The sequence below is a fragment of the Pantherophis guttatus genome, chromosome 3 (assembly GCF_059756535.1).
Source record: "Pantherophis guttatus breed Tessera chromosome 3, ASM5975653v1, whole genome shotgun sequence".
Lineage (NCBI taxonomy): Eukaryota > Metazoa > Chordata > Lepidosauria > Squamata > Colubridae > Pantherophis > Pantherophis guttatus.
In genome coordinates this window covers 156,848,993-156,871,708 of record NC_142065.1, presented here as the reverse complement: position 1 = coordinate 156,871,708, position 22,716 = coordinate 156,848,993, and the positions used below count along the sequence as shown (strand labels likewise).

General features: G+C 40.4%; 1 protein-coding gene across 2 annotated transcripts; it reads left to right on the top strand.

The window, feature by feature from the left end:
* The first annotated feature begins 2,859 nt into the window (after positions 1 to 2,859).
* On the top strand, positions 2,860 to 22,416 carry CNDP2 (carnosine dipeptidase 2). 2 transcript variants are annotated; one of them, XM_034429352.2, is made up of 12 exons: positions 2,860 to 3,013; positions 5,453 to 5,545; positions 8,105 to 8,248; positions 10,033 to 10,195; positions 13,253 to 13,341; positions 14,730 to 14,930; positions 15,952 to 16,036; positions 17,819 to 17,979; positions 19,564 to 19,728; positions 20,382 to 20,523; positions 21,315 to 21,462; positions 21,639 to 22,416. In XM_034429352.2, the coding sequence occupies exons 2-12, from the start codon at positions 5,483 to 5,485 to the stop codon at positions 21,706 to 21,708; spliced, it is 1,431 nt and encodes a 476-aa protein (XP_034285243.1). In that variant the 5' UTR covers positions 2,860 to 3,013; positions 5,453 to 5,482; the 3' UTR covers positions 21,709 to 22,416. The 2 variants fall into 2 exon arrangements, with proteins under 2 accessions (XP_034285243.1, XP_034285242.1); XM_034429351.2 differs by lacking the exon at positions 2,860 to 3,013 and adding an exon at positions 3,178 to 3,409.
* The last annotated feature ends 300 nt before the right edge of the window (positions 22,417 to 22,716 follow it).

The following is a 22,716-nucleotide window of genomic DNA, read 5'->3' as shown; positions in this document are numbered from 1 at the left end:
TTTGAGGTGGGGGGAAAATGGAAAGGAAACTATCAGATTAGATTTTCCTTAGCCTTGAAACTTCTAAATTATGTTTCTGTTTCATTTTGACTTAGCATGTTGTGCAAATTCAGTCATCGCAATATGTGAGCACATCCCTATTATAAGCAATACTAATGAGCAGAAAAAAAATTAACATGGGATCCTGGTAAATCAGGTCAAAAATCTACTATGTCTAGTCTTTTCTCAATGCCTTTTTTTAAAAAAAAGAATATCCCCTAGATACTCTTTTGTTGCTATTTTTCTGTAAAGTGTTAGTGTTCTAAAATCTCGCTATGGTAAAGGGTGGATTGGATGTCATCCTTAATAGGTATCTTTTATGAGTTGCCCAATTGTCTTCTGAAGCCACCTAAGCAAATGACCATCTACACAGTGTAGCCCATTAATCTATGTTATTAAATGTAATAATGCTACACTGTTACAGTCATTATTTTTTATTATTAGGATTCTGGGCAGAGGTGTATCAATTATGTAAAGGGTAGATGATCGAGATTGCTGGAAATTGAAGAGCTATTGAGCTGACAAGAGCTATTGAGCTGACTACACAATAATTCAGTTACTGTAGTATTAAATCTTGTTCTTTTAGTGCAGCCTCCTACCAAAGGTTGGTAACCATTAGTGCTATTTCAGCCACTGAGGTTTAATTTTTTTCTCAACCTGGGAAAATATAGTGCAATGGTTTTCCCTTACCTTCCAGACTGCTGTTGCATTGTTGTACTAATGTATTCCATTCCCATGATGATATAAGCGGCTAAATAGTTGTTCCAGGCTATTTCTACTACTATTTTTATTTCCAACATGGTGTAGGAAGTTAGCACCCACCCCTTTCTTAGAAGAATGAAATATTTTGGGAAATACTAAAAAGGCAGAATATTGTTTCCCTGGATGAGAAATGGAGAAACATGTTTTAAAGACAAAGCAGCTTCCTGACTCCCCCTCCCCCTTCCCACACCTTTGTTAATGGGCCAGACGCAGAAACTCAATCCTTTGTCAAAGGACCATCATCTGCAACACAATAGGACCCATCTAGGACAGAAACTCACCACATAGCACCTGGGAAGATTACATCAGCCAGCAAGGCTAGCTAAGACCACCACCCCTTGGAAGTCTGACAACCATCAGGATACTCTTTCTGGGCCCCAGGAAGTTCAAAGCCAGAGAGAGCATAAAACCCGGGGACTGGTGTATCTCGTCCCTTTTCTGTTCAGGAACTCAAACCATGTGATCCTGTCCACCATTAAACCATCTTTCCAAGCAGTCTCCATGTTTCCAGTGTTTTTTTTCCCACTTGGAGCTGAACACAGAAGGATATTTCTTCCTACAATGGGGAGATTGCAATCTGTTAAAATAATTTGCATGAGTAAAGTTAAATAAGTAAATTAATGACCAAAAGCACAATAATAAATAAAATTGATGTGATTGGCAGATAGTTTTGAGAGATGGATAGATCCAGCAGGCTTAGTCATCTCTCCCAAAACTCATTTGGGGCTTTGCTCTCAGTTTTGCCCAGATAAAGTCGGAGCCTGTTTGGACATTTTATCAGGTTTGATGTATGCTGAGCATTATCTTCAGGTTCCGCTTCCCCTGCTTTACCAGAGCAAAACCAAATCTTATACTGCAAGCTGGAGGCGTTCTGATGGTGCTCCTGTTATGGATGGACAATCATTAAAATGGAAGCATTCTCAAAACTGATTCTGGATTTGCTTCCTGCTTTGCCTGAGATACTTCACTTTGTGAAAGGAAGAGCACTGTCAAAACTTAACTCTGAGGCTTACATATTTTTATGATCCTTTTCTGAAGCATCTGGCAACTCTCTAGGGCAGGGGTGTCACAACGCCCGGGGCCCAGATCCGGGCCTGCGAGATACTCAGATCTGGCCTGTGGGGCCACTCTGGGAACAGGGTTTTCACTGGCAGAGGGTTGCAGGAGGCCGTGGTAGCTATAAACGGAGCTCAGGAGCCTGTTTTCGCTGGCAGAGCGCTCAGGCTGCCACAGGCGCCCCAACGTCGAGCTGGCCACGCGCATCCACCCCAGGTCAAACACAACCCTGATGCGGCCGTCAAAGAAATCGAGTTTGACACCCCTGTTCTAGGGAGTTGTGACCCTCCCTAAAACCCCATGCTTTAAATAACACATACAACGATTAAAATATGGCATTATATGTTGAAAAACAGTGAAGGAACAAGGCATAGAGAAGTTTGCATAAACACAGGCAAACCCTTCAATTTTCAAAAGGTCCAAGAGGTCAAAATCAAGCAAACCCCAGCCTCTATTCTGAGTCTTAATTTTTCACTCTTGTTTTCTCTGATTTTCCGAACAATTAGCCTTTTATAAGTATACTTTTATAAGTATATTTTTATAAGTAGCTGTTTAATATAGCAGAGGACACGAAGCAACACACATTTATAAAGCTGATGCTTCTCTTTTTAGCATGAACCTGGTTTTTTTTCCCCCTCGGATAGAGTTTAGCATCTTTCTCCTCCTTTGTAACAATAATTAAAAGCTTATAAAGTAAGCTTAAACCAATTATAGGATAGAAACGCTTTTGGCAATTTCTACATTTTTCTGGACTATTATTTATTCAACCGCAAGCGGTACAAGAAGAAGATCCTAGCTAGCCTAGGGTGAACCCCCCCCCCCATCCCCTTCAAAAGAGAGCCTCGCTTTGAAAGATGCAAAGGTATCATTAGAACCCCCTTCGGCTGCCTGAATCTCAGTTTCGGTCTTCGCTCTCCCTCCTTTCATCCACGACTCCCTTCATTTCCTGGGTTCCTTCGCGCGGGGCGACCAATAGGGCCAAGCTGAATCGTTCGGAAGGCCGTTGATTGGCCTTCGCGCAATTCCAAAGGGGCGGCCTTAGCAAGAGGCTTTAAGCTCCACGCTGGGTTCTCCCTAACGCCCTTTCTGAGCTTCCCACTAAGAAATTACCCGCTTTCGCGAGGGGTTTGATCCGCCTTGCGTGGCACGAAGCACGGTAAGTAGCAGACCCACCGAGCGCCAATGCCCACGGGCGAAGGCAAAAAAAAAATAAATAAATGGGGGTGGGGGGGTGGATGGGCGCCGGCTTGTAGATGTCGGCGTCCCGTGCCCACCTTGCTTGGCCCCTTCATTGCCGAGTTGGCAAAGTTTGCCGGGCATCCCGGGGGAGGCAGCAAGGAGGAGCCGCAGGGGATTTGCTTCTCTTCCCTACCCGGCGCGTTACCCCCCCCCCCCTTCCTTCCTTCCTTCCTTCCTTCCCACGCCCGGGCCTTCTTGCAGCCGCCGGCCAGGATCGGCCATGGCTGTAGGGCTCACCTTCTCTAGAGCCTGTAGGGCTTTCCTTAGTCGTGGCTTCTGCCGCCGGGGCTGGAAACCAGCCCTGAACCGCAGGGTGAGTAAGACGGAGCGACTTTGGTGGAGCTTGGCCCTTTAGCTGCAGCCGCTGCTCCCCTCGCCTGGGCCGTTTCAGCCTTTCCTGAGAGTTGCAAGTCAGGAGGGACGGACCGAACCGGCCTTTAGTCCTTCATTTTAAAGGACCACTTTTATTTTACTCTGCTATCAGCCGCAGCTCCTCGCCGCCGCCGCTGGCTTTAAAATCCATAAAGCCATGTAATCCTGGTTTAGAAATCGGATAGTCTCTAGCCAGAGATCTTCAAACTTGGCAGCTTTAAGACTTGTGGACTTCAACTCCCAGAATTCTCCAGCCAGCATAGCTGGCTGGAGAATTCTGGGAGTTGGAGTCCACAAGTCTTAAAGTTGCCAAGTTTGAAGACCTCTGCGAGTCTAGCCCAAAACCGCGAAGGGGGAACTCTGTGCTGTCTTAGACAAGGCGCCTGTCAGGGCTTTTCTTCCCTGAAGGGTGATCAGTCCATTTGTTTATTCATTACATTGGTCAACTGATGTGCAGGAACTGCTTTGAAGGAGAATGCATTGACAGTCTAGGCCAGGGGGTCCTTAAAAGCAATGAAACTGCAGCTAACTAACATCTGTCTGAGAGCCAGTGTGGTACAGTGGTTAAGGTGCTGGACTGGAAGCCTCCAATACGCATAGAAACTGGGCTGAGTGACTTTCAGCCAATTACTTTCTCTGAGTCATAGACTCAGTTGGATATTTCTACTAGTTCACATTAGACCGGCCTGGCCAATTATAGTCTGTGATTTTCAGTGACAAGTCCTTCACCTTGCTTTGGATTATTTCAGGCTGATGAGGAAAAATTACATGTTTGTGTAGGTGCACTAAAATAGGGAGTCCTTATTTAGCGGCCACTTATTCAGTTACTGTTCAAAGTTATGACAGAAAAGATACCACAAGAATTCAGGATTTAGCCATTTCAGGCTCATTTAACCCATTGTCATTCTCTGACTCTGCTCGCCCTCCTGATATTTTCTCTGAACTCCTTGGAAATAGGAATATTCTTGCAAATGTTTTGTTTCCTCTATTTACTTTCATTTTCTTCCCCTATAGTTCCCCCCCCCCAGCTTAATGCCAAATGCTCCCACAAATACACATAATTTTATTATAGAACTTTTCATATACATATATTAGATTTGTGCTGAAGGAGTTCTTTAAGCAAAAGTGCTTAGATATTTTTGCAAAAATTTGTTCAGTATATGTTTTACAACTTTATGATAAATGCTCATTTATATGTCTTATTATAATTACATTGGTGCCAGATGGCTGTGAATGCATTTTTATACATTTAATAAACAATTATTAATAATGCTTATCAATACTAATGCTTACTAATATTAAGAACCAATAGTATTAGTAACCGCCCAGAGTTTTCTATCAGTAGGAATCAGGCAACACATAAAATTTACTTGAAATTCTTTGTACAAACTTGGTTTTCATTAGAAGAAATCGAAATACATTGGCATTTTTTTATTCAGAAACTAGGCCTCTTACTATTTCATAGCCTCACAAGATTGTTTCAATGAGAAAATGAGAAAGAGGAACTGCCTGGAAGAAAAGAATAATAATTTACATATGCAGGGCATCTGTGAAAAAGAAGTCCAGGTCATCCCAGAGTTCATACCCTGATTAGGTTATGTATGAACTCTTCAGCTGCCAGAGAGAAATAGAACTGGGCTTTGAGTAGGATCTGTGAAGACAATAAACAGGATGGCCTTCTTGTAGATTCTGTTTCCTATCTCCTCGTGTTACCATTCAGCTCTGTAAGCTTTTAAAATCAACAGCTAATGACTTTCTTTGTATTGCTTTTTCCTGTCATGAGACTAGTGGCATTATTCACAGAAGGATTCCCCTTTAGTGAGTCCTCATGATTTTGCTAAAATCTGCTGAGCTGCAAGTTAGAGCTTAGCCAGAATATAGAACAATTAAAAAGGAAGAATCCCAAGTGAGGCAACCTGTTGCAAGAGTTTAAAATTTCTTTTTTCTCTCTCTTTTTCTCATTTTTTTAAAACCCACCCTCTAGATTTCTCAATCACATTATTTTGATCAGAAAATGACATCTGCTCTGGAATCTCTTTTTGAATATGTGGACAAACATCAAGACCTTTATGTGGAGGTAGGTAGCTCTTTCCCGAACATAAAATCCATAAACTCTTCCTTTGAAACTACAAGATTTTAAAGAGTTTACACAACTGCATTGTTCTTTCCTTGAATAGTGGGTGTGGAACAATCACGGCAAAGCAATTCCCAGCTAATCTTAGTTGATAACATAGAAGAAGAGTTGACTCTGCTTGTTCCAAGATTTTTGTAGGCTGGGAATAAGTTTATACTCCGACCTTTCCTTTGGAGGGTCACTCAGTTCTCTCATTGCAGCATTACAGTGTAATAATGCGAATCTCAAGGTTGATGGAGATGGAATAGTCCATTCTCAAATGAGGCCAAAAACAAATTAAAGGACCAGAAGCACTCTGCAGGATTACAAACCTAAGCGTAGTACATAAAATCATCTGCTACAATGTCCTACCAGCCAATGAATATTTCAGCTTCAACCAAAACAATACAAGAGCACACAATAGATACAAATTCATGGTAAACTGATCCAAACTAGACTGCAGAAAATACGACTTCAGTAACAGAGTTGTCAACACCTGGAATGCACTACCTGACTCTGTGGTTTCTTCCCCAAACTCCCCAAACTTTAACCTTAGACTGTCTACTGTAGACCTTACCCCATTCCTAAGAGGTCTTTAAGGGGCGTGCATAAGCGCACCAGCCTGCCTGCCTACCATCCCTGTCCAAATGTTCCCTTTTATTCGTATCCATTTCATGTATTCATCATCATGTTTACACTTGTATCTGTTATTAAATACATGCTTGACGAAATACAAAAATAAATAAATAAAAACCCTGAGTGCTCTCTGAACTTGGTTGTTTTGCTGCAGACGTTTCATGACCCAACCTAGGTATAACATCAGATTGATGTTACCCAGTTTGGGTAATAAAACATCTGCAAGAAAATAAGCTCAAAGAGCACCAAAGAACCCTCATTTTAATACTGAGCTGCAAAAGTTGTCTTTTATTGATTACAAATATTTCTGGATTCCCCTTTACAGTAGCTTGGTTTCATGGCAGCATCAGTACTTCACGGTATGAAGCAAAAAATTGAGAAAACGAATAATGGATGTGATAGGTTTTACATAAGTCAGAGAAGTGGGGATCTAAACCCTCAGGGAATGCATTCCGTAATTGGGCAAGAGCAGCACAGGTGGGTCTTTCTTGGGTGCTAGGTAAATGACCATCTAGCGGTCAGAGCATCTTTAGAAGAATTTCTTATGCAAATCTTAATGGTGAGCAAGGCCTTGGTGTGAACCTACCTTTAAAAGATTGCTGAAATAGATGGAGGGCTAAAAAGTGGGAGGAATAGGATTTTGTAGTTATGACTGTAAAGGGAATTTATTTGGAAGGTTCATTATGGAGTTGTAATTTCACCTTGATAAAAGAACAGAATATAATTTTGGTCCGGTTGCAATTCTTTAGACTCGTAACTAAGAGCTGCACCTATTTTTTTGAAACAACTTTTATTGCATTGGGTAGAAACAGCCCTTCTCTTACTTGGTCCCCAAGATCCAAAATTGTTTGCTAGTTTAGCTAAGGGGCTATATTGAAATATGCCATTCTTGGGCTCAAGATTAGGTGAGTGTAGAAACCACTACAATTCTGCTGCACTATTTATTTTTATTCATTTATTACAATTATTTGCCACCCATCTCATTTCAAAGCTGTGGCTTTTCTGGTGGCTTACAGTGTTAAAAGCATTAAAACAATAAGATAAATAAGCCATATAAAAAATAAAAATTATAGTTAAAAGATGGAGAGTGAGTGAGCAGGATGCATAGGGGAAGGAGGTGGGATTGCCTCTTAAATTATCAACCATCTCCAGTGTGATGCTCCTCTCACTGGACCCCTAAGCCATCTGACAGAGCCAGGTCTTCAGGTCTGATCTCACATCAGGGGATAAGAAGTTCCAGAGGGCAGAAGCCACAACCAGAATTCTCTGACTGACAGGGCCCACAACATGCTTACCTGTATTATATTTAACAGTCAGTAGGAATCCTTTGAACTATGGTGCTGGAGAAGACTCCTGTGAGTCCCTTGAACTGCAAGGCAATCAAACCAGTCAGTCCTAGAGCAGTCCTGACTGCTCTTTAGAAGGCCAGATCCTGAAGATGAAATTGAAATACTTTGGCCACTTAATGAGAAGGAAGGACTCACTGGAGAAGAGCCTAATGCTGGGAATGATTGAGGGCAAAAGAAAAAGGGGACAGCAGAGAATGAGGTGGCTGGATGGAATCACTGAAGCAATTGGCGTGAGCTTAAATGGTATCCAGGGGATGGTAGAGGACAGGAAGGCCTGGAGAAAAGTTGTCCATGGGGTTGCGATGAATTGAACAAGACTTCACAACTAACAACAACAGGAATCCTTGCTGATTGTGGTTTGTGAACATTAAGCTTTGGTACAATTAAAGAGAATTCTGGCTTCTATATTAATTCCAAAATATTTGAAGTTTTTCTTTATGGATCTGTTTCCACTAAAGAAAATGATCTCATTCCATATTTTCCCCTTTCACTCTTCTTCCCCATCATGTTTGTTGTTTTCTAAACTGCTTGTAAATAGCGTCTAGCTCAGTGGGTCGCAATACAGAGTGTGTCAGCATGGCCAGAAAAGCGAGAAGAAATCAGACGGATGATGGAAGTTGCTGCAAAAGACATTGAACGGCTTGGGGGCACAACTGAATTGATAGATGTCGGGAAGCAGACGGTAAGAAGAGGGGTCCTTATCAAGGAACTATGGAAACAGAAAGATCTACTAATCATAAGTAAAACATAAAAGGTTCCATCCAATTGAGCTCAGCTTGTGGTACATAATATAGCTCAGTATGAAAATGTTTTTTTGCCTTTTTGTTCTTCCAGTCTAATCTATATCCCTAAGGTTTCCTGATGGTCTCCCTACACAGGACCAAAACTGCTTAACTTAACATTGTTTGCTTATTTGTTTTAGAAGTCTACTGACATTGCCTAGAGTTGTGCAATTTTTAAATAGTGAATATGACTACATTCAGATGGCAACAAATTTTTTTCTGCTCTTCATGTCTCTAGATGAGAGGTGCTCAACAGGGATAGGAGGTGGTCTTTGTATTTGGCAGTGGAAGGAGAGTTTGTATTTGTATTGGTGAAAGTGTGGAGAGAAGTCTGCATGCTGAAGTTTGCAGTGCAAAAGGGGAAGGTCTCTTTATGTACATGCTAAAGAGAGGCCCCCTCTAGCTTGGGACCCAGAATATATTTGCTGCTCGAGAGGGCAAAAATACTGCCCTTCCTGGTCTTGTGAATGACAGGCTATGATCTGCCCTGTCAATCTTTGTGCTGCCATCCTGTCCTCACTTGAGCCTGAGGTAATTAAGCAGTTTCTCTGGGTAGGCAGACAAGCAGGTATGCAGTTGTAGGCAGTTTCTCTTTGAAATGAAGTATCTGATCTTCACAGTCCCAGGTTCAACCTGTTCTCCTGGGTGAATTCTGTATTTCCCCTCTGAGGACAAACCCAGTCCTTGTTTCTGCCAGTGTTTGAGTCAGCATATTGGTGGTGGAGCAGTATCGTGCTCTCTCTCTCAAGGCTTTTATGGCTCAATTGCCTGACCCTTGCTCCTGACCAGAGTCTCTAGATTAGACTTCTCTACCTTGGATGTCATTCAGATAGTTGGGAATTCTGGGAAGCAAAGTCTACATATGTGGAAGACACCAGGTCGGGGAAGGTTTAATGGACTTAAGGCTTGTAAGTCCATTAAACCTTCCCCGACCTGGTGTCTTCCACACCACACAAACAAATGGAGAGAGAGATGAAGGAATTGATAGTTACACTGTCCTCTCCCTCCCTTTCTCTCTTTCTCTGGCATACTATTAGTAAAATGAATCATTGTATTTAAGAGACAAAATATTAATTTTTCTCTTTCTAATCTTTTTGTCTCTTCAAGATGTAGTTTTCATAGAAATGAGACTTCTATGTATTTCCTAGTAACTCTACCTTCAGAAATAATATCTGAATTCATTAATAACCAGGCTAAGCCAGTACTCGTGGATCCAAGACAATGATACTGTTAGCATGTTGTGCACTTCTTTATTTCTTAACCAAAGGGAAGCTATACTAAAAAAAAAAAAAGTATGGTCAATGACCTCTCGACATAATTGGAGTGAGAAGACCAGGCTTTTTATATTTTGTGTGGGTTTGAAGGAATGAAATCTGTGTCTCAAACATTATTCAGCTTTTTTTTAAAAAACCCAGTTTTCTCCTTAACTCACCCTTCAGGTGAGAAAAATAACATTGGAGTTTGTGGACATTTTAAAGAATGTGTGCCAAGATTGAAACTCCTCCTTTTGCCCCTCTTGCAAACGTGAAAAGACAGCATCCTGGGGTCATGTAAAAAAATTTGGGAAGATGCATGTATGCTATAAGTTACATCCCCATGCTAAAACTTTTGCATTTTACCCTTTTACAGTAAATATACAGTACAAAATAGTTCTACACTGACACCTAGTGTTTCTAAATTACAGTTGCCTGATGGTAGTAAGATTCCTTTACCTCCAATAATTCTGGGCAAACTTGGCTCAGATCCTTGCAAAAAAACTGTTTGTGTCTATGGCCATTTGGATGTGCAACCTGCAGCTTTAGAGGATGGCTGGGACAGCGAACCCTTTGTCTTGATAGAAAGAGACGGTAAGACTTGTCTATATGTGACGTGCTTCTATATGTCAAATCTTGAGAGGAAATTTTGAAGCTGCTCTCATGTTGTTGCTTTCAAGTTGATTTTTTGAATTGGGTTCTCTGTTTACTCTTTGCACATAACCTGCAACCATGCCCAAATTAGTTGTGACAGAAGATACAGACATAACCCAGAGACAAAACTGTCTTAATTGTGTTCATTCAAATAATTTATTTCTTTATTTAAATTATTTCTATAGCCACCAATCTTTAAAGCAATGATTCCTGTCTCTGAAAATTGGACACAATATGCACAGTAACTGCTTATCTTTTATAAAGTATAGGTGATATACTTAAGATTATGCAAATGCTGCTGAAGCACAGCGTCCAAACTCTTTTATCATTACCTGTGCTGGCTGGAGTCATTGCACTGGGACATCTGGAAGGCCATTCCAAGCCCTAATTTTAAAGGTTAATTACCAAGCCCTAATCTTAGAAGTTAAGTATCTCTTTAGCATACTGTGACTTCCTTCCAAACAAGCTTAGATAAGTTTGCTTTGTAACCTGGTTTATATAGGCTTGTAATAAATGTTGAGTATGGGCAACCAAAAGGATTTTACAGCAGTTCTATATAACTGGGTTAATTCTTCTACACGAGGTCAGCTAGGGATGAAAAAGGAAAATTCACACTGTAGAAAATGCAAAAGTAATTATAGTCTGTCCTGTCAGCTGCATCTTTTCATTGGAGTTATAGGGGTTTTTTATATGATGCTCAAGGATTTCCAATCTTTATATTCATATCCGAAACTTGGAAAGCATGTAAGGGACTCTGTGGCTGCATAGTGGCGAATGGAAGCTTACTCATTCATAAAACAGCTGTAGTCATGGGTATGAATAGTTGTGAAACAAAATTGCTAGGGTGGACAAGGGAGGTCATACTGGTATCTAGCCCCCATATTAGGTTTCCTGCTGATAATCTGCTACAATTGGGAAAGTCTGCCATATGTCATAATTTAGCAGCCAATTCAACCCTCTCTGGTGGAAACTTGCTGATTAAGAATAACGGAAGTTGAAGTTGACAGGAAGTGAAAGCTACCAACGATGTTTTATTTTCTTTCTCCTTTCTCTTGAGATGTGGATGAAAAAATTATTGCGTCCAGTAGGATTAATTTTAAAAAAAACAACATTGCAGTTGGTAATGGAAAAGTTAGGCATAATCAAGATTTTGAAAGAAACATGTTTTTCCTTTGTGCTATCCAGTTTCCATTCCCAGCTATCCTGTTTTGGTTCGATCCATGTACTTTTGCTAGGAGAGTAAGTTCTATTGCTGTGGCTGAAATGATCTGCCAGCTTGTCAGCCCTTTGAGGAAGGCCAAGTCAGCAGACGGACTCCGCAAGGACTACTGACGTTCTACTTTATTGTTGCAGAGAGGAAAACCAGAATCTTGAAAGCCTGACGGAGATTGGGTGTCCCTGCTCTTAATGCTAAAGAGAAAATATTTTTTAAAATAAAATAAACTGAAGCGGCTTGTAGGGGCCCAAACTCTCTAGCATAGTGGTGATTTAACATATTGGGTCAAAAAAGAAAAATCAGGGATGGAATAGAAGATTCTGAGGAAGGTCATATTAAGGTAGCTGGCATCTTGATCATGTTGTAGAGTAATACTTCTGTTTTCTACCCCATGCCCAGAGGTGGTATTCAGCAGGTTCTGACCAGTTCTGGAGAACTGGTAGCGGAAATTTTGAGTACTTTGGAGAACCGGTAAATACCACCTCTGACTGCCCCCCCCCCCGCCCCCCATCTGTTCTCTGCCTCCCAAGTCCCAGCTGATCGGAAGGAAATGGGGATTTTGCAGTAACCTTCCCCTGGAGTAGGACGGGAATGGAGATTTCACAGTATCCTTCCCCTGCCACGCCCACCAAGCCACATCCACCAAGCCATTCCATGCCCACCAATCCACACTCACATAACTGGTAGTAAAACATTTTGAATCCCACCATTGCCCATGCTCTTAACTGTTTTTCCCTGCTAAAAGCTTGGCACTTTTAGCAGTGGACAAATATTGTATGTACCTTGGCTTTCTTCCTTGTTATCCAAGCTTATCAGTTAACAAATAGGGCAATTGAATTCAGCTCTATTTGTTCTAGTAATAGATAAGTTTATGATTTCAGGTCAAATGCTGATGACTTAGCATATGTTTATCTTTGCAAGCAAGCATTATGCTAAATAGAAACTTTGTCAACTAATACGCTTTTTTTTTTTTTTTTTGAGCAGTGAAATATTACACGTTCGCTTGTCATTACATTCAAATAAGGCTTTAAAAACTTACAAAAGTGGATTGTGGAACCCTTTATCTAAAAAATCCTCTCTTTGAAATTCAGTTTAGATTCATGGTTGCTAAGATGCTCAGTAATGTTTCCTCTGCTATAATATATTGCCTGTCTTTTCAACTGTTCAAAGGACTTAGCTCAGGGTTAAGAATCCTTTTCAATAATTGATTTTTTGTTGCAAATAGCCATGGGGAGGCATTGAAGTGGACTTTAAGCTAAATAAAGTTTCTGCACCAATAGGTTTTTTGATCTTCAAGATCCTGAATGTGTACATAGCAGAGGCGTCTTGCTTTAAAGGGAGATGCAGGAATGTGTAGGTTTTTAGCAATCTCTTTTCCAATTTACCCCCTTAATAATTAGGATCAGTGAAAAATGAAAATCCTGTTTTCTTTCTGTGTATGATGAAATCCTTGCATTAGTTCCTTCTGTTGCACCCTTCCCTTCCCGTCCCTAAATGTTAAGGGCAATCTCAGCCTCCAAAGGACCATGTCCTTGGCTTAAAAGTTAGGGTATTGTGGCCAAGGTGTTCTGTTTGTAACCAAGATCTCACTGAGCACATTAATATGCACCTATAGCCATTTGATACCAGAGGACAAGATGGTTTAGTATCTAAAGCTAAGACAGAGCTGTGAGATGTGCAGACAGTGCCAGAATGACCTGAGCCCTGCAGGCTGTAGCTTCCCATGGCAGTAAAGATAACTCTGTTTAATTGCAGCTTGCTTTAATGTGTTGCCTCTTTAGGGAAGCTGTATGGCCGAGGATCGACAGATGACAAAGGTCCAGTGCTAGCTTGGCTAAATGCTCTGGAGGCTTACCAGAAAACCAAACAGGTAAAATCTGGGAATCCTGTGAACAATGGTAAAAGCACAAACTCCGCATTTGTACTAAATCACAGCAGCCATCAAGAAAGATAACAATATAAAATATCTGAAATGGTTTTGTAACCAGACTATAGGGAGGTCTGGTGGCTGGACAACTTCCCAGTGGCAAGCTTTCTGCATTGTGGCGAATTTATTTATTTACTGAAATTCTCTCTTCCCTTTGGAAGCCTGGAGCATGACAAATGCCCAAGCTGGATCTTTTTTTTTTTTTTTTTTGCTCCATTCCTAGTGAAGGAAAAGAACAGTTTTCAGTGATTCCTAGCATTTTTCAAACCCCAAACGAATGAAAGGCACCTTTCAAAAGGGGTTCCATCTTTTGGATTACAGGGCAAAAGATGAAAAAGGAGTCAACTGAAGAAGAAGGAAAATCAAGGTTTTTAGTTAAGATATGACAAGTTAGTACAAGTAAGTTACCTTTAGTTAAAATGTCTATGGAGATTCTCAGTCATCCAGATCATGGTTGTCCCAAAGGTGTTTTTTCAAGAGGCAACTGGACTTTCTGGTTTTTCTGAGCTTGTTTAGAGCTGAAAAAGCTTCTTGGATGAGAAGTGAAACATCTTCAAAGAAAAACCAGAAAGTCCAGTTGCCTTTTGAAAAAACAGCTTTGGGACTTTAGTTAATATATGACAAGTTATAGGGAGCACCCATAAGAGCCTTGCTTGAACCTGCTCTGGCTGAATCTGCTCTCTCTCATCAACCTACAGTGCAATTGAAGGGCTGCAGTTAGTGAGTCCAGGAAACTATTGTCTTGTCCCAAGTCATGCTGATTATTTTGCTTTCCAGTTGCAGTCCCCATGGGATCAGATGAACAACTGGTTTGGCCTCTGCAGAAACATTTCCAACCACCAGACTTTTTTTTCTCCATAGTCCTACAGAAAGAAAGCAGGCAGGCACTACATGCTGGAGATTTGGAAAAATGTTGCTGGATGAAATTGTTCCTTCCTCCATCATTGCTCAGATCACTGTTAAACTGGATTAGAGACATATATTACTGCATTCAGGGAAAACAATTAGTATTGAGGGAAACTTGCTTCTGACAGAAATATGCACAGGCTGATTTAATTCCAGATCACAGTATAGAAAAAAAAAAAGCAATAATAATCTTCCCTTTAACTTTTTCTGGATCTTATTTTGCACTGCAATTCTCCCCCCGCCCTGTTTAGAAAATATTTCATACAAAGTGACTGGAAAGTTTTATTTGGTGCTGCAGCAGAGTTCTCCAACCTGGGCTCTCACATGGAGTCTTCCCAAGATTTTTGGAAGTATTTGATTGGCTTTAACTCTGAACGTCATAATACTCCCCACTTCTTTTTCAATGTTGTGGTTTTGTCTTCTAGGAAATCCCAGTCAATGTCAAGTTTTGCTTAGAAGGTATGGAGGAATCTGGTTCTGAAGGGCTTGATGACTTGATTGTTGCACAAAAAGATACTTTCTTCAAAGATGTGGACTACGTGTGTATCTCTGATAACTACTGGCTGGGCAAGAAGAAACCCTGCATCACCTATGGCCTCAGGGGCATCTGCTATTACTTTATTGAGGTAAAGGACTAACAATAAAACAGTTGATTAAGATGATAGCCATAATTAGGTTGTCCTTTACTGAAAGATATCCCATTAGTGTGCACTGTAGCCTCACTCAACCATTGAGTGTTCAAAGTTTCAACAACTATTTTGGCACAGAGATTGTCTCTTTGAAAAGGAGGATGCAGAAGACAACTGAACGAAATCTCGTATCTCCTCATGGTTTCACAATGTTATTTATACTGTATCATCGGTGTATGTCTATATTGCTTCCCATAGGTCTTCGGAACTTAAAACATTATGCAAAGTTCCTGGAAAGTTCTTATATCAGAGGTGGGAAGCATTTTTGGTGTGTTATGGGCCATTTCTCTTCAAAAGTCGCAGATGTCCACCCTGATGGGCAGGATCAGAGTAAAAATGAATAGGTCCTCTCCCTTCTTCTCCTACTCCTTACCCAACGGGCAGTTTTGAAAGATCAAATAGCTTTTGCAAGAGGAAAATGGCTATGGAGGGCCCTGAAAATTAAGTTGCAGGTCATATGAAAGTTGACCAAGGCTTCTTTGGTTCTAGGGATGTAGGTTGTCCTCTCCTGTTTTAGGTACTGTTAAATTCAATGTCCAGGTGTTTGTCGTACCGAAGACCCCACTTCAAACTACCACCTTGGGGTTTGTTTTCATGACATTCTTGTTATTTATTAATTACATGGCCAAAGAATTATTCTCTTCCTCTCTTTCTCCCACACACACACATATAGTAGAAATGCTTTTAGATGTTTGATTCTTTACTTCAGCCCTAGCAGCTTTGCAGAAAGATATATTTGACTTTAAAAAAAAAAAAAAAAAGTTCTCAGCCTAAAGAAGATTCTGAAAATGGAGTTTTCTGAAGCAGCAATTCCATAATTCAGTTTGCAAGTCTCTCCCTAAAACCTGCAGAAAAAAATCCTTGCTACAGCAGCTTGACTTAACCTTAAAAATGTAGTCTAAGTAGTGCCTGTCAGTAAGACTGTTAATGGGCTTTGCTTTTGCTTTTTTCTCATAAGGTGGAATGCAGTGACAAAGACCTTCATTCTGGTGTATACGGTGGTTCGGTCCACGAAGCAATGACAGATCTTATTGCTTTAATGGGTAAGGGCTATTTTAAGGGAGCATTGTATATAAAAAGAACCAGAACCTTTGAAAACCAGTCATCTTCCAGTTGGTCTACCTTCTGATACGTGGAAATACACCTCCCTTAGTTTATAGCCTCCCTCATATTAACTATTGCAGGAGTTAGTAATGTGGTCATGCTTTAAGGGAGAAAAAAAGAAATAGACCCGACCCTCTCTAAAAGCTTTTGATAATGCCAGGTTAACAATTGATGGACTAAACAGAATCTTAGCGAGAGGGTAAAGATCTCCAAGGACAAAGATAACTGCAGCATTGTTGGACCTAGGAAACACAGATTTATTAACAGACTATTGAATGTCGTTTCAGTTTATGTGGTGGTTGAGGGTAAAATTTGAATTCTAGCAGCTTTTCCCAACCAAGGTGTCTTCCAAATTTGTGTCTCATATCCCTCCATTTGCTAGTGTCTTCCCATCTCTGCTGCTTGTTTCTTTATTGTTTGATGAGCAAGAGACTGATACTGGCTCTGGTGAGAGCAGATCAGAACTGCAGCGGTTTGCATCGAACTGTCAGATTCTGTTTCATGGCATGCAGCGTGATTCCTTTGGCTTGACTCCGCAAGCACTTTGCTTCCCCAATCAAAGGCATGTCAACTCATCATCAACGTGTACGCTAAAAGCCATGCAAACAACCTCCTGCTCCCACTTTACCACACTGCTCTTCTGAGAATATGCTATTAGTACATGACACACAAGGGCTGGATTATTTGATTGCTTAGAGACATTTTAGCTTTGGTTGTTACCCCAGTGGTTATCCTTTCCATCTCCTGGAATGGCCCTAAATTGGCCATTCCAATTGGAAGAAGTTCTGACACTTAGAATTGATTGATGTTTTTTGTCAGATATTTCTTGCCTTCAAATAATGAAGGCAGAAAGGAATCGGGTTTGAGGAGGGATGTATCTGTGTGTGTGTGTGTATGTGTGTGTTTTTGTATGTTTTAAAGATTTTTAAACCAGACGGACCAAGGAAATTCTTGCTATCTGTCCGGAAAAGAACCTTTGATCTTCACCCACAGCAATAAACCCAGGCCTCCTAGAAATTAATAACTGGAAATATCTGGCTGGGTGACAGCAAGTTAAACCTTGAAAGAATTGATTGGGCAGAGAGAAATTTGTGAGACAGCAGTTACAGCAAAGGTCTGGTGGTTTCCACCTCTGGACACAATTGACTGTGTTCTAAAAGTGGGGAAGAAGAAGGAGAATTATAGTTCCCCTTTCCGTTTAATTAAGATAATGACTTTGTAATAACTTTCAGAGGATCTGCTAGGAGGAGGCTTAGAGCTAAGGATGCATCCTGGGACCTAAACGGCATATACTTTGGCTTATAGAAGAAGGGTGCTCAGAGAACAGTCTTCCCTGGGTCCAGGCTGAGCCTGACCTTAAATCCTTTCCCTGCTTGAATTGGCTATAAGACGGATTGCTCGGCAGGCAGGGCAATTAGCTGAAGTACAGCACTGCCCTGTAGCTCTGCATGTGTTTGTGTCTAAGGTCTAAAAAAAAATAAATTCTAAATCCTATCTAAAAAGAGAATGTTGGCTATGTTGGTTTTTGTCAGCAGCTTTTGTGTAGATGCTAGTCTGCCTGTGGTGCAGCTCTCCTTATTTGCCATTTTCCCTGCAGCTGCCATTTCAGTATGATAGGCAGGAATGCAGTAGGGAAACTAGAAGCTTTGGATATGAGCAACTTATGACTAGGAACAAGCTTCTTGGGCTGCCTTTAGTAGCATGTGGCTCTTTCTTTACAGGCTCCTTAGTGGATAAGAAAGGAAAAATCCTCATCCCTGGCGTTTATGAGACCGTAGCAGCTCTCACAAATGAGGAGCAGCAACTTTATGACAAAATTGACTTTGACTTAAAAGAATACGCAAAAGATGTTGGAGCCACAAAACTGCTCCATGACACAAAGGTGAGGTGGATCTTCTTATCAGGTTTGTAAGCAAGAAAAGCAAATATTTAAATATCACTTTTACGTAGTCTAACACTTCATAATTAAGAGTACTCTGGTTAGTGTTTTTAAAAGGTAACGATGTCTAAACCAGGTTTATTCAACCTAGTAGTCTTCAATTGTGTTGGAATGCATCTTCCATATATTATCAGCCAATTCTGGCAAATTTAGGTTTGCATCCAAAAGGCATCTGGTTGGAGGAAGCTATTCTGTTCTGTGGACAGTGGAATTGGTACAACTATGCTCTCCACCTACCTCCCCACACAAACACCCATTTTGATGATTAATCTGCATGCTTGTCACTTGGTGGGCTAAGATCACTTTCAGATCTGAGGTATGCTTCTGCAGACACATCCATAACATTGTATTATTAATCTGAGATTTCTTTGCTTGCATACACAGACTATTGCAATCCATCTTTTAAACGTTTGACTCCTCTTTTGATTGGGGAGTGATGTGCATTTGGAAGGCCTTTCTAAATAATTTCTAGTAAAGACGTTTTGTCTTTCTGATCTGAAGCCAAAAAAGAGGTTTGGTGCAAGTGCGGGCATTCACATTGCACCCTCTGCATATTTAAAGAGGAGGAATCCATAATTTCCTGGATTTTTTGGACCACAGGTAGATCTCGACTCACAACTACAGCTGAGGTCAGAATTTACATTGCAAAGCAAGGCGGTTGTTAAGTGAGTCAGTGCCCATTTTACAACCTTTTTACCATGGTTTTTAAGTGAATCATGCAGTCATTAAGCAAATCCAGCTTCCCCCATTGATTTTCCTCATTGGAAAGGTTGGAAAGGATTATCACATTACCCTAAGGTGCTGCAGCCCTCATAAATACATGCTGGTGGCCAATTACCTGAATGTTGATCGTGTGACTGTGGGGGATACTGTGACAGTCATAAGTGTGAGCGCTGGTTGTAAGTCACATTTTTTAGAGCTGCAGTCTTTAAATGAATGTTGTAAGTTGAGGAGTACCAATAGTTGCCCAGTATCAAGAAAATACGTGTTTGAATTAAAGAAGTACCGAGAAGTTACAATAGCATTCTATTGACATCTTAATTCCACCATGTTGTTTCTTAGAATTGCACAGCTATCCTGAAGAATCAGGGAAAGATGTAGTTTCTTGAAAGACCCACTGCCAGAGGTGGCATGTGCATTTTAATTAGTGAAATATAATAAACAGCACATCATCTATGATAAATTCAGTAAGAAACTCTATATACCTAGTGATTAAAATAGACAGAATGATAGGAAGGAAAAAATACAATTCATGTACATAATCATGTATTAATATAAAATCAGTCCAACCCTTAAACTTATTACTAAATCTGGACCATAAAAACACATTGTTAAATATTAGCACATTGATCTAAAGAACAGAAGGTAAACATGATCTTTTACTAGATTAATATTAGGCCATTGGGGGAATACAAATATTCCAGTTCTATCCAAGGTAGCTGCATGTTCATGATTTATAGTTTTGCCTTGAATCATTCTGCTATATTCATGCCTGACTTCATCTCTTCTCTTTAATGTTTTTTATAGGAAATGATTTTGATGCACAGATGGCGGTACCCATCCTTATCCCTTCATGGCATAGAAGGGGCTTTCTCTGGATCTGGTTGTAAAACTGTGATACCACGAAAAGTGATTGGCAAATTTTCAATCCGACTCGTGCCAGACATGACTCCTGAAGTTGTGACTAAGCTGGTATGTGTCAAAGGAAAGTCGATAAGGAAGCTCAAATCACAATTCAGAACAATGTAGTTTTCTTAACTACATCAACAGAAGCCAGGATTAGGGCTGTGGTAGAAATCCCTTCATTAGGGAGGCAGGCTATGTTTTGGGCTTTTTCCAATTTCAGTTGCGGCTTTGCAAATACTTTTTTGATGAATGCTATGTAGCATCCATGGTTTGTAAAGTTATCTCAAGACTAATCCAAAGCCTACATGTGAGAGAAGTAGGCAGAATTGAAAAAGGTCCCATCTCAGCTTGTGATAAGAAAATCTAAACTTGGACATTTCCTGCCCCCATAAACAGTTTTTGATTTTTAAATCTCTCCCCCCCCACCCCCCTTACAATTATTGCTTTGGTCTACAAACTGCTGTGAATCCTCATTAAGTTTCAGTGTCATTTAGAATGTTCCCTGATATATGCTATAATGTAAGACAAGTAAAATATTGGTATGAGTGTAATTCAAACTCTGCCCATATGCAAAATAGGGTTGAAATATATGATTGTACATGAAATAGCTTATTTATTCAATTGTAGGGAATTGATGTGTCTTAAACAGAGTTTCTGCATAACTGACCAATAATTTTGTTCGGCTGTTGTAAATAACCAGCTTTTAATCATTACTAAAGGTTGAAGATTACTTATCCAAAAAGTTTGCTGAATTGCACAGCCCCAACAAATTCAGTGTAAAGCTGGGCCATGGTGGAAAGCCTTGGGTGTCAGATTTCAATCATCCCCACTATATGGCTGGCAGAAGAGCCATGAAAACAGGTTAGTACATCTTTCATTGTTTCTTTCAATATCTTAATTAAAATATGATCTAAGATTTTTTTTGTGTGTGACCTGTATCAAGATAAAAAAATGTAGATACTTTAGAGCATGGGTGCCAAACTCGATCATGTCACGTGGCGTACTGTGACGTTTTTTGCCTTTGTGGAGCCGGGGTGGGCGTGACAAATCCAGGCCGCCAGCCGTCAGTTGGACACCCCTGCTTTAGAATGACTGCATACAGTGGCAAAAATTAGTTTTCATGAAAATCAACCTGGAAACTGGTCCTTGAAAAAGATAACAAATGGGTATTGTGTTAATGCAATGCCAACCTGCTGGATGATTATAAAGAATTAGCAGGTACATGAGAGAAAATATTTTTCACAGCCTAAATATCAGGATGTACAAATTCTGATAGTCCTAAGAGCACAACCAAACTTAATTTGTGCCAGCCGCACAAACAGGCTGAAGAACAGTTTTTATCCATGGGCTATCAGACTCCTGAATGAGAAATAACATCATAACTAGGTAGTATGATGGACTTCGGAGCCGGCGCAATGTGTAACGTGTTCACACTGGTGCAATAGGACTGGGTGTTTTGTTAATATGATTTATTGGGTTAGGGATTTTCTGTCTTCACTGTGAGTTGTATTGTGTTGGGTGGGGTGCACTGAGGGAGCTCAATCAATCTCATTGTACATATGTTGTGCTCTGACAATAAAGAAATAATACTAATTTTGGGTTGTGGGAGTGAAATGTGGGTTGCTGTTAATCTTCTCCTTTATTTTACCTAGTCTTTGGTGTAGAGCCAGACCTGACTCGAGAAGGAGGGAGCATTCCTGTCACACTGACTTTTCAAGAAGCAACAGGCAAGAATGTGATGCTTCTTCCTGTTGGGTCTGCTGATGACGGAGCCCATTCTCAGAATGAGAAACTTAACAGGTGAAGCATATGTATTGTTTATCATTACGCAAAGTGGGAGCTCTAATGCTATGAGCCAGATTTAGCTCATAGGCTGGAGATTTTCCACTTGTATTCTAGATTTTGCTGGGATTGCTTGGGTTTGGGGTTTTTGGGGTTTTTTGGCCTACATTTAATATTAGGTGTTTCCTTTCCAGGTACAACTATATTCAGGGAGTGAAGCTTCTGGGTGCTTACCTTTATGAAGTTGCCAAGTTGAAGAACTGAATCTGAATCTTTTTTTTTCTTTTTTTTTCTTTTTGCAAATTGTGCTTTGGGATCTGAAAGATCATCAAAGTACATTACCACAATCTTGAAAAGTTGCACTATTTTGTTCCCTTTTCTCCTAATCTAACTGATGCCAATATACCTGGTAGAATATTTTGAAACTCAGTATAGAGCACTTTATAACATTTAAACATGATAGTTGCTGCTGATTTTCTTCCTTTTCCAAAAAAATCATGTGCTCTATTCAAGGCATTATTCCAACACAGCAACACTCCAATTTACTTGCCTTGCCTTCCCTTCCAAACAAAGAAGGATGAATGGAATCTGTGGAAAACTTCTAATGGTTGTGTAATCTAAGATAAGAAAGCAGCAGCAAATGATCACATAATGTCTCACATTGACTTGCCCCCAAAACAGAATCTGAGCCCAGTTCTTTGATCTTAGTGGAAGAAAATAACAGCTTATACTTGAACTTGCAAACACAACAAGCCCTTCTGGAAGGATCCAAGAGGAATGAAAATATAGCCATGGGTGGTGAAAGAGCAAAAGAGGGCCTCCTTTCTCCCTGTGGGACTTATAGTTGCTTATTTGCAGATTTTTCCAATCTGTGCAGACATCTCATGATAATAACACATTGGTATTTTTCTACAGCATTCTTTGTACTCCATGTGGAAAAGCTGCTAAATAAATTCAACTTTGATCTATCAATTCCGATATCATTTATTGCTAGACATGGAAAGTTTGAAACTATCGATGACTTGCAGCTTTAAGAAAGCAGGAGGAAAGAGTCGCAAATTCCAGAAGAAATCAAGACTCCAAAACATCATGTAGTTTGTTTATTGCAGCAGCTACAGACTAGAACAGTCTTCTCAACCTTGGTAAATTCAAGATGTGTGGACAAACCCCCAGAATCCTCCAACCAGCAAGACTAACTGGCGGATACTGGGGAAGTCCACACATCTTCACTGGGCTACAGCATGCCTCAGAATTACTAGGCTGCCCTCTCCT

What these genes read in the sequence shown, in the direction of transcription:
- CNDP2 (XM_034429351.2), top strand. Translation starts at nt 3,317, where the DNA reads ATGGCTGTAGGGCTCACCTTCTCTAGAGCCTGTAGGGCTTTCCTTAGT. An exon ending in ATCAAGACCTTTATGTGGAG is followed by an intron (nt 5,546 to 8,104) that starts GTAGGTAGCTCT and finishes GCTTGTAAATAG; the next exon opens with CGTCTAGCTCAGTGGGTCGC. An exon ending in AACTGCTCCATGACACAAAG is followed by an intron (nt 17,980 to 19,563) that starts GTGAGGTGGATC and finishes TGTTTTTTATAG; the next exon opens with GAAATGATTTTGATGCACAG.